General features: G+C 40.7%; 1 protein-coding gene across 1 annotated transcript in view; it reads right to left on the reverse strand.

Annotated features, from left to right (window-relative positions):
• Nucleotides 1–328: 328 nt before the first annotated feature.
• Nucleotides 329–12,386, reverse strand: part of cacng4b (calcium channel, voltage-dependent, gamma subunit 4b) — a 60,297-nt gene continuing 48,239 nt past the window's right edge. Inside the window, exons 3-4 of the mRNA XM_034189477.1 lie at nucleotides 5,085–5,225; nucleotides 329–1,040 (exon numbers count right to left, since the gene is read on the reverse strand). Of these exons, the coding sequence (XP_034045368.1) occupies nucleotides 514–1,040; nucleotides 5,085–5,225 (668 nt within the window). The 3' untranslated portion in view covers nucleotides 329–513. The remainder of the gene's footprint in view (nucleotides 1,041–5,084; nucleotides 5,226–12,386) is intronic.

Consider the following 12,386-nt stretch of genomic DNA (forward strand, 5'->3'; position numbering starts at 1 on the left):
TCTCTAGTTTTTCAGGACCTCTGCAAACAATCCAGCAAACACAGACACAGACACAGGCAGACTGACCCTCCTTAGGGGTTTAAATGCTATGAATTCTGAGTAAAATTGACTCATTTTGGCTGATGTCTGTATATCTGGCACCATCACATCTGTCCTCCTGTTCCCAGCATATTTTACAAAAGCTGAACTGTGCACCGGCATCAGAACCAGCACTGACACTGTCGGTGGGACTGAGGCATCATTGACACATTTACTGCACAATGTGACATTACCATGATGCACAACTGAAAGTTTCCTCACAATTCCAAGATAACACTGACTTCACACGGGCAACAACACGTACAATGGTAAACTGCTAAAAGCAGATAAGATACAGATAATTGGCTCAGGTTCCATCCAGTTGACTGTTCTTTCATTCCGTCTTTCCAATCAGGAAAGTCTGAGATCACAGACGATCACAAGCACTGCAGCAGCTCTTCCCAAACATCGTTCTCTGTCCCTCCGCTAAACCCGTCACACTGGTGTGGTCCTACGGTTCACCCCATCATTTAGATCATTGGGGAAACAGTTATGGACCTGGAGGAACTCTGCAGCCGCCTCATGTTCTGGGCTGTACGTGTTTTCCGTCATGCTATCTCTCGCCAGGGCATACATGGACAGCTCATCCAGGGGCCCGCTTGATGATGGCACCCCCTTCAGACCGACAACTGGTGAGTTTTGCTGTGATGCTTCCGTAGAATGAGAGCTGGAATGGGACGTCCGCCGGCGATAGCGGAAGCTTGGTATTCTCAAATACGGAGAAGAGGAAGAGAGTGATCGAATAAACTCACGTTGTGCTTTCCAGCGGACTTCCTTATTTTTTTCAATGTAGATGTTGATTGCAAGGACCGCCACAGTTTCGGCCACAATGAAGGAGAGGGCGCCAAAGTAGAAGGACCAGCCATAGGAGTAAGTGTATTTCCTGTCGTCATCCCGTTTGTCACTTGGATCACCTGCATTGCTAGAGATGTAGACGATGATGCCAATTATGTTGCTCAGACCTGATGACAGCAAACAGAAAAAAACAACAAATAACACCAGGAAAGAAGAAATAGAAAACAGAGTTTTAAAAAAGCAAGGAACTGCAGCACCCCTTATTGGCTGAATGTCGTAACACAGTATAGATTAAAATAATAGTGTATAAGACATCCAGTTGTGTGATGAATATTGAATAAACTTGAACATAAACATGTTCTTATTATTATTGTTATTTCATATTCCTGTTTATTTTTAAACTCAAAGTTGCTGTTGACTAAACTTTAAGATTAAACTTTAAGGTCTTACCTGGATGACTGAGATCCTTCATCAGCAAACTCAAAAAATGGGTTTGTAATTTCGATTTTAAACAATTACAAGAAAGTCTTAAGGATTTAAGACACTTTATTTATTGAATTTAGCAATTTACTTTATTTTTTTTAATAATTCAATCATTCATTCATTCATTTTATACACTGATTGCTCCATTTAAGGGTCACGGGGAGCCAGAGCCAGGGTACATGCTGGATAGGATGCCAGTCTATTGCAGGGCCATTTCAAAAATAATAATAAAATAAAATAATGATGATAATAATAACAACAATAACAATTATTATTATTATTATCGTTATTATTTATATACCACTTTCAGGCAGAAGATTTACAAAGTACTGTGCATAGATAATCAAACAATCACGTGCAAGTAAAACATATAACCAGCATATATAAATGGACTGCATTTATATAGCACTTTTCCATTTGCATCAGACGCTCAAAGTGCTTTACAAAAATGCCTCACATTCACCCTGATGTCAGGGTGCTGCCATACAAGATGCGCACTACACACTGGGAGAAACTAGGGAATTAAGGACCTTGCCCAAAGGCCAATAGTGATTTTCCAGTCAGGCTGGGGTTTGAACCATATAATTGAATGTTTGAATATATGAAACAAACAAACAAACAAAAACTTTAAAAACTAATTATAAATATTCAACTTTATTAAGCATTTTTGTTTATTTGTTGAAATGGGTGCATCATTAATTATACTAGTGCAGTGCCCATAGGAAGTTTGTATTCCTATAGAAAATTGGGAGCTAAAGAATTAAATTTAAAAAAGACCATCACCAGATCAATAGGCCAACTGAATTCTAAATAGTGTTGTGAAATGCCATCACCAGAATGCAGCACTTTCAAATGCCACCAGCTGTAATATTAATAATACAAATCATAACCAATGAAGATACCTGTACAGTATTTATCACAGTGCTTTCGTTTTCCCTCAAAATATTTTATTTTGCAAACTATATTTCATCATTTTGAATGTTTTTTTATTAAGGAGTAAAAACTGAAGGAAATCAATTGTAAGGCCTGAAAGAAGTTTCTGTAGGAAGTATTTGAGCCATAAGATCAAGTCAGAGGAGGAAGTGTCTGCTTTTTAAATACTTCAAGGACACTGGACTCATTGAAAGGATTTAGTACTGCTATAATGGCCTGATGCAGAAAGTGGCAGCAATGCAGCAATATTATTTGTCTCAGTTGTGTTGCGTTGCATTTAGAGTGCAATTTGGTTCCATACGTTTGATACCATTGCATGCTGCGAACCCTGCCCACCAGTGCGGGCAGCGTTTAGCTAAACATGCAGAGTTTGTTTTGCTGATAGACGACGATTTGAAGGAGCTAATTGATGGCGCTAATTCTTCGAACACATACACACACACACACACACACACAAACAAATCCACTGTGCTGTAAGCTGTCTGGAGGCATGAAGAGCTGTTATGAGAAAGTTGGAATGAAAAGCTGAAGTAATTTCTGACGTGATTTTTTTCACTGCACTAAGGGGGTACAGTTTTGTTTTTTTGTTTTTGTTTTTTTTGGAAGTACACAACGTTGGTACACAGCTTGGCGGACTTCATTGTCAGAATTATTTTTGGAGTCTTATTTAAACTTCATGTTGGATTGTTGATGTCGAAGCATCAGTGATGTACAAAAGCTGGACAAATTTCTGACGTGATTTTTAGCTGAAGTGAGGAAGTACACAGTCTTCTTTTTTTTTTTTTTTTTTTTTGGAACTACACAAAGTCAGTGCAGTGATGCACCAAAATGTAAGTGTTGTGGGCTGGGGTGTTTGGCTGGTTTGGTTTTTGTTTTCTGTTTCTCCCACCAGGTGGTATGCATTCAGGACTGAGTGGCTGGGCATTAGGACCTCACCCTGAACACCTGAGGCTTGTTTTCACGTGCAGGTCATCAGGACTCACAGCTGTGGTGTATTTTGTCTTAATCAGAGATTGCTGCATTTAAACCTTGAATGCACAGTGTGTGATTGCCAGAGACTCGACCTTGTGAGCAGACGTGTGAGATCGACGTCAGGAGAACAATCTCACCATCACGGACACAGAGACCGCTCCAGGTTTGACGCCACAGTCTGGGAAGGAGGATTGGGTGAGGTCTCACGCTCTTCAGCACACTTCCTGAGGTAATTTGGTTTTGGTGACTTTTATGAAGTAATGACAGTGGATTTGGTGTCCCTCACACCTTGTGTTGGTGAGCTGTCACGTTATGCTAATTGTCTAATCAGCTTCTGCTGCAGTGGAGATTTGAACTGTGTTGTTCCGTGCCTGCAGCAAGCTGATGTATTGATTTAAGCCAGGAAGTGTTTGCTGATTGTGTGCACCTTTGAGTTGTGTCTCTGTGTGGAGTTGGACTCACCTCATGTTTTCTTTCTTCACAGACTCGGTTTGTCGCGGCCACCTGGGGGGTGTTGGCGGGGTCCCTGGGTCCGAACTGCTGTGGCTCTGGACCGTTTGCGCTGCTGAGAGCGCGCCGTGTTTTCACCTCACCAGACCGCGGACTGTTTAGTTGTTTAATATCACTCACTGTTATGTTTATTAAATTCTGTTATCCTTTGAACCGTGCTCTGCTTATTTTATGCTGGGTCCTTCAAACGCTGGGTCGGTGTTCCGGCCGCGTCCGAAACATAACAGTAAGTCCCTTTTCTATTGTTTGTAAATTAATATAAAATGACAAGGATCTATTTTATTTTAGCTGTTATATAAAACAAATAATGAATGTTTTTACATTCTTTTAATGGAACAAATATTTAATTCGGCTTCACCTCATTGAATGGTATGTTCCAGCTGTCACCAAATTAAATATTTGTTCCATTGAACTCATAAACATTCATTAATTGTATAGTGTGTGTGTGTGTGTGTGTGTGTGTGTGTGTGTGTGTGTGTGTGTGTGTGTGTGTGTGTGTGTGTGTGTGTGTGTGTGTGTGTGTGTGTGTGTGTGTGTATTTTAAGTTAGCGGTTTTATGACAAAATAAACAGAACATGGAAACAAATTTTGATAGAAATCCGGATACAAATGGAGGTTTTCCAGGACAAAGATCCCACGGAGGGCGCCATCTTGTAAGTACTAATGTTACAATGTCAAAATAATAGTTTAATGTCAAAATAAAGGTACTGAAAATTAATCCAAAAAAATTTCATAACAAAAGATACGCATAATCGTGCGATGTGCAAGCCGTATCTGAAAGTTGAGGACGATCTGACAGTCATAGAGATATGTGAGCCAAATACCCACACACAGATATTTCTTCCTTTATTAACATTTAACTACACTTTTTGCAATTACCAGAAGAAAAAGCAAAGTTGTTATCTAACAATAATTGTGTTTATGATGGCAACACTAAGACTTAAATAGCCTTATTAACACATAATAATGATAATAAACACTGCATGAGCATTTGTAATGGCTTTATTTCCAGTTAGGTAATGCTTATTACACAACCTTAATATAAAGCGCTGCCCAGTAGGATGATGCAAGTGTTGTTTTGGTAATATGTCCCAGCATCAACCAGCATCAGTTCGTTTTCTCATTAGAAGTTTTGCACATTTTTATCTTATGGGCTGCCACTAGGTTTGATTAGTGCCAATCAATCAATGCTGCCTTCATTGAATTACAGTGCAATTATACACAGAATAGTAAATGACAGAGCAGCTTTATGAGCTCTTGAACCCATACCCTTGTCCCAAGTCCCAAGGACACATAAAAAAGCAGGATCTCACCTGCAGCAACAAAGAGAATTCCAGCACTGAGGAGAACGTTGTTTGTCTTATTATATAGTCGGCCCAATCCAACACACAATCCCCCGAGCATCAACAGGATGGTGCTGAGGATGGGGAAGACACTGGAGGCACGTACAATTCCTGCAGGAACAGAAGAGGGGAGGACATCACACCCCGCAGGGGAATACCAGGAGAAGAATGCAGTGATCATGCTTGAAAGGCATCCAAATAGCTTTAAAGCAAGATCCAGATCCAGATCATCGGCTAAATTTAATTGGATCATCTTCTTATCAGCCAATATTTCCAGCAAGGTTCATAAAACCAGTTCATTAGTCTTGGAGTAATCCTTTCAATAAACAGACAAACAGGGGAAACATAACTTCCTTGGCAGAAGTACTAAGTATCTTAAAAATATCATGGAGAGTAATCACAGACCGCTAATGGTTGTAATCTTGCCAGCACGGCTGGCTGAAGAGACACATTAATCTGCTCAGTTTATACCTGCATTTCATCAAACCCGCTGAGAAACTAACACCCCGTTCACACTGCCTGATCTGTATCTGGATTCAGGCAAAATTGCATCTGTAGGCAATCAATTGTATAATGCCCAGACCCTCTGATTTTTATCGTGATTGATCATTAGATATAATGCATTGATAAGAATGATCCTACAAAGTTAAAGAGGTTATATTGTGCAGCTTTTCAGCAAAATAATATTAGTCACCAGATGTCTTAAAAACAGATCTGGGCTCAGACATAAAGCATGATGCAAACAGTTTGGGGGTGTGTCCAAATTGTTAAAGCTGTCTAGAGGCTGTATAAACTGCACAAAGGTGGCTGCTGGGTGCAAAGGGGTTGTATTTCCTGTCTTCATTAGTCATGGGCGTGTTGTGGGCCTAATATAAATTCAACCAATCAGAGGGTCACTAGTCATTCCCTTTAAAAGGCAGTGCACCAGGTGCATAGTGCTGTGGTATTAAGTGGATGAGAGGATTTGTACACAGCGAGCATTAAAGGTTTTTATAGCGGCTGGGTGGATCCTGGTTATTTGATTGGTGCTTTGTATGTCAACTGACATGTATTGTTCATCCCATTGTTGCATTTCGAGTGAAATATGGTTCCCTTTAGACTGCATTTTGGTCCCATACGTTTGGTACCATTGCACGCTTCTGCTGTGGCGAACAGCCGAAAGAAAAAGAAGAAAAGAAGAGCACGCTTCCACCACCACCATTGCTGTCCTGCTAGTGTGAGCATGCGTGCACACTCACACAAGCGAGATGGCGCTTAGCTTTAAAACAAACATGGAGGGGTTTGTGTTGCTAACGGACAACGATTTGAAAGAGCTAACTGACAGTGCTAGTTCTTAACAAACACACACACACACACACACACACACACACAAGATCCACTCCGCTGTAAGCCGTCTGGAGGCATGAAGAGCTGTTTGGATGAAAAGCTGATGTAATTTTTCGCTGCACTGAGGAACTACACAGTCTTTTTTTTTTTTTTTTTTTTTGGGAAGTACTAAGTCAGTGCACAATATCACCAGACTACATGTCACAATCTGGACTCTTATTTAAAGTATGTGTTGGACTTTAGCAGCAGTGGAACACCAAAATGTAAGTCCCTTTTCTGTTGTTTATAAATTAATATAATATGAAATGACAAGGATCTATTTTTAACCGTTATATAAAACAAATAATGAATGTTTTTACATTCTTTCAATGGGATGAATATTTGAATATTTGAAAGGTGGAACATATATATTATATTTGAAAGCTGGAATGTCCGAGGTGAACCCTCATGAAATATTTGTACCACTGAACACAAATGTTTATTATTTGTATTCTATGACAGTGAGACTAACACATACATAAATATTTCATCCATCACGCAGAGTGGCATCAGACTTATGAATCAGCGCACATCCAAAAAGTGTTGGATTTCAGTTCCAAAACATTCTGGCAGCCATCTGCTTAAGTCGACACAGTTGGTCAAAATCGGCCGGCAGCCCCGAGTGTGATGCACATCTTCGGGCGCTGTTGAGATGGGACACCTATCCGAAGGTGGTCCATGTATAATCTGATGGCCATCTGACCGCAATTTACATATTCTGATGGCATGAAAACAGCATTTGAAATGATCTGATCGCAGTTGATGGAGCTCTGAGATTGATCGGTCACAGCAAAGTCTGCTAACATGTTGTGGCACGTTTGTCCACCTCCAATGGACCCCGGCCAGGGAGGGCGAAGAAAATGTTATGTAATAACATGTATGTGGCACTGTGTGCGCATCAGAGGCTCAGTGCAGCACCCCGCAACGCAGATGGATGGGCTGTCATCGCTGTAACGCACATATTATTGCACGTTCACCTCCTAAGTCTATAGCAGGTATGATGTGGAAATGTTTGCCAAGCACATGATGACATAAACAAACATGTAACTCACCTCTGGTACCTCGCGCTCCATAGCACAGCACTGACAGCTGGTCAAGTCCCTTTCACCGGGCTGTGCTGTGTGCCGGCAATGTCGATCAGCTGACAAATACATAATCCACCTCTGGTATGAATAAATCCCATGTGAAGCACCGTCCCACAATGATAATCCAACTACAGTTGTGTTATCAAGTGACATAGCCACAAAAAAGAGTTTAAAAAAGACAAAGTCCACTGGCTGCATCTGAATTGTGTGCACATGTGGGAAGTTGGCGCACTGCCAGCACAGTTCAACAGCAGTTAAGGAGTCCAGCCGGACAAATAAAATCTAACAATGCAAGTATATACTGATCAAACACTTAAAGGGATTTTTCACCGGACAAACAACAGGCGATCACTGACAGCTGTCAACCGGTTTGTGCGCTCTCTGGATGGACAGCTCCTGTGCTCGCGTGCGCATGTGTGCCCCACGTGTGCACGCGGAGTGGCTGGTACAGCGTTTATGAACACATGTACACACAGCTGAGTGAACATTTCAGCCACACACTCGCACACTGTTTTGATCACCTGTTCTACACACGCAGGCACACGGGGCTCGTTCAGCCATTGTGAACACATGTGCGCAGCTAAGTGGACACACACTCATCACTCGGCTCACCTGTTCTACACACATACATGCGCGCACTCCATCATGTGAGACACACACTGATGAGCGGTCAGTAAAGCGCTGGGAATGTGAGGACGAGCGGGGATTTGATTGCGTGGGTGAGTGACAGCTCCAATGTCAGTGCCGTCTGACAAAAGTCTGTCATCTGACTGTTGTCTGAAATATGTTTGGGCTGCATCCTGCAGGTGTGCATGAGGCAGTCCAGATGTGTTCAGACCACGGCTGACCACGCCTCTTTTCCTTCCGACTGTGTCATTATGGCAATATTTGCCGTGCCAGAATCATTCCTCCACATTCTTGCTATGTGTGACGGGGGCTTTAAAGTTTGTTGCATCCACTATGTATGAAGACTCTTCACTGGTCGATGTGCATGGCTGTGCATGTAACATGCTGTTTCAGTCTTTGAGATGGACCTTACATGCAAATTCCTCATCTAACCAAAGAACAAGACCCAGTGCCTGCAGTACTTTTTAGGTAAGTTAACAGGGCTATTTTGCAGGGCACTATAATCACCCACAATACAAAAAAGTGTTAAGACTAGATGAAATGGCTTAATCCGGATTGCCTCCTAAAAGGCTGGCTTATAAAGTGCAGACATGGCAACGTTCATGAAGACGAAACAAAGGAGCTCAAGCTGTTCAACTTTGACCAAATACCGCAACAAATGCTGCTTCTACTTCAAATTTTTATCCAGGTGCAGTACGATCAAACAAGTTTCAAGCCACAGTCACTAGAAATACCCTGTTTGAAGAAGTGCAAACACAGTTGAAGCCATTAAGACTGCAAATATCCCAAAGTTACCATGTACTATCAATGATTTCAAGAATCGGGATGAAATTTTTGAACAATTCAAATATTGGATCCCGATTTCAAATCTGGTGCCGATGATGGCCGTAACTATAACCCCAATTCCAATGACGTTGGGACGTTGTGTAAAATGTAAACAAAAACAGAACACAACGATTTGCAAATCCTCTTCAACCTATATTCAATTGAATACACCACAAAGACAAGATATTTAATTTTCAAACTGATAAACTTTATTGTTTTTGTGCAAATATTTGCTCATTTTGAAATGGATGGCTGCAACACGTTTCAAAAAAGCTGGGACAGTGGTATATTTACCACTGTGTTACATCACCTTTCCTTCTAACAACACTCAATAAGCATTTGGGAACTGAGGACACTAATTGTTGAAGCTTTGTAGGTGGAATTCTTTCCCATTCTTGCTTGATGTACGACTTCAGTTGTTCAACAGTCTGGGGTCTCTGTCATATTTTGCGCTTCATAATGTGCCACACATTTTCAATGGGTGACAGGTCTGGACTGCAGGCAGGCCAGTCTAGTACCCGCACTCTTTTACTGCAAAGCCACCCTGTTGTAACACGTGCAGAATGTGGCTTGGCATTGTCTTGCTGAAATAAGCAGGGAGGTCCCTGAAAAAGACGTTGCTTGGATGGCAGCATGTGTTGCTCCAAAACCTGGATGTACCTTTCAGCATTGATGATGCCATCACAGATGTGTAAGTTGCCCATGACATGGGCACTAACACACCCCCATACCATCACAGATGCTGGGTTTTGAACTTTGCGCTGGTAACAATCTGGATGGTCTGTTTCCTTTTTTTTTTCCTGGAGGACACGGTGTCCATGATTTCCAAAAACAATTTGAAATGTAGACTCTTCAGAGCACAGCACACTTTTCCACTTTGTGTCTGTCCATTTCAAATGAGCTTGGGCCCAGAGAAGGTGGCAGCATTTCTGGATGTTGTTGATGTATGGCTTTCACTTTGCATGGTAGTTTTAACTTGCACTTGTAGATGTAGTGACGAACTGTGTTAACTGACAGTGGTTTTCTGAAGTGTTCCTGAGCCCACGAGGTAAGATCCTTTACACAATGATGTCATTTTTAATGCAGTGCCACCTGAGGTATCGAAAGTCACGGGCATTCAGTATTGGTTTTCGTGCTTGCCGCTTACATGTAGAAAGTTCTCCAGATTCTTTGAATTTTCCGATTATATTGTGGACTGTAGATAATGGAATCCTTAAATTCCTTGCAACTGAACATTGAGAAACATTGTTCTTAAACTGTTGGACTATTTTTTCATGCAGTTGTTCACAAAATGGTGATCCTCACCCCATCTTTGCTTGTGAATGGCTGAGACTTTTGGGGATGTTCCTTTTTTACCCAATCATGACACTCACAATTAGTGTCCTCAGTTCCCAAATGCTTATTGAGTGTTGTTAGAAGGAAAGGTGATGTAACACAGTGGTAAACATACCACTGTGTCCCAGCTTTTTTGAAATGAGTTGCAGGCATCCATTTCAAAATGAGCAAATATTTGCATAAAAACAATAAAGTTTATCAGTTTGAACATTAAATATCTTGTCTTTGTGGTGTATTCAATTGAATGTAGGTTGAAGAGGATTTACAAATCATTATATTCTCTTTTTATTTACATTTTACACATTGGAATTGGGGTTGTACTATGTATACCAAGCTTGTTTAATATTGACAAAGATGGATCAATTAACAACTGTTCAGTTTGTCACAAAATGGACTTTTGTGTGCACTGTTTGTACACAGTAAATTTTGCAGAGTAAAATTTACTCTGCTGGGATAACATTTGGTCCCAGTCCAAATAGAGTAAATATACTCTTATTGGAATAGAAACATTTGATTTGACAAGACAGTACAGCTGATTTAACTCTATAATAGAGTGTATTTTACTCTAGACTCGGACCAAATTTTATCCCGGCAGAGTATATTTTACTCTGCAAAATTTTATGTCAAAACACTGGTTGTTCTAATATATATATATATATATATATATACACACCAAAGTAATTCATGCATTTATTTCCTCTAGGCTGGACTATTGTAATTCATTTTTATCAGGTTGTCCTGAAAGTTCCCTGAAAAGCCTTCAGTTAATTCAAAATGCTGCAGCTAGAGTACTGACAGGGACTAGAAGGAGAGAGCATATTTCACCCATATTGGCCTCTCTTCATTGGCTTCCTGTTAATTCTAGAACAGAATTTAAAATTACTGTTCTTACTTATAAGGTTTTGAATAATCAGGTCCCATCTTATCTTAGGGACCTCTTAGTACCATATCACACCAACAGAGTGCTTTGCTCTCAGACTGCAGGCTTACTTGTAGTTCCTAGGGTTTGTAAGAGTAGAATGGGAGGCAGAGCCTTCAGCTTTCAGGCTCCTCTCCTGTGGAACCAGCTCCCAGTTCAGATCAGGGAGACAGACACCCTCTCTACTTTTAAGATTAGGCTTAAAACTTTCCTTTTTGCTAAAGCTTATAGTTAGGACTGGATCAGGTGACCCTGATCCATCCCTTAGTTATGCTGCTATAGACTTAGACTGCTGGGGGGTTCCCATTATGCACTGAGTGTTTCTTTCTCTTTTTGCTCTGTATGCACCACTCTGCATTTAATCATTAGTGATTGATCTCTGCTCCCCTCCACAGCATGTCTTTTTCCTGATTCTCTCCCCTCAGCCCCAACCAGTCCCAGCAGAAGACTGCCCCTCCCTGAGCCTGGTTCTGCTGGAGGTTTCTTCCTGTTAAAAGGGAGTTTTTCCTTCCCACTGTCGCCAAGTGCTTGCTCACAGGGGGTTGTTTTGACCATTTGGGTTTTTCTGTAATTATTGTATGGCTTTTGCCTTACAATATAAAGCGCCTTGGGGCAACTGTTTGTTGTGATTTGGCGCTATATAAATAAAATTGATTGATTGATATATATATATATATATATATATATATATATATATATATATATATATATATATATATAAAATGTTTGACCATTCTTTGTTGTACTTTGTTTATTTGATCTCTTTTATATACAATTATAGACTTTTGATGAGCAGGTCCGCATAATCACGGGTACACTGAAATCAAAAGTCTATAACTGTTTTATTATATGGTAAACAAGAAAATTGGGAGTTTGTCAAACATACTAAAACTGAAAAATCAATCTCAAGTTTCAACTTTATATTATTACTGTCATACTGCATCAACAGGTCCAAAATACTTCATGAGCACAATCTCTAAAGCCCCTTTCACACCGGGGCTGCCTCGAGCTTCCTGTGGTGTCATGACGACGCAGGAATGTCTGCGTCAGGTGCGCGGTGCAGACAGACTGTGCACTCTGATTTATTTTCTAGTTTATATTTGTTCTTGTGCTGAG

Source organism: Thalassophryne amazonica, chromosome 16, assembly GCF_902500255.1.
Source record: "Thalassophryne amazonica chromosome 16, fThaAma1.1, whole genome shotgun sequence".
Lineage (NCBI taxonomy): Eukaryota > Metazoa > Chordata > Actinopteri > Batrachoidiformes > Batrachoididae > Thalassophryne > Thalassophryne amazonica.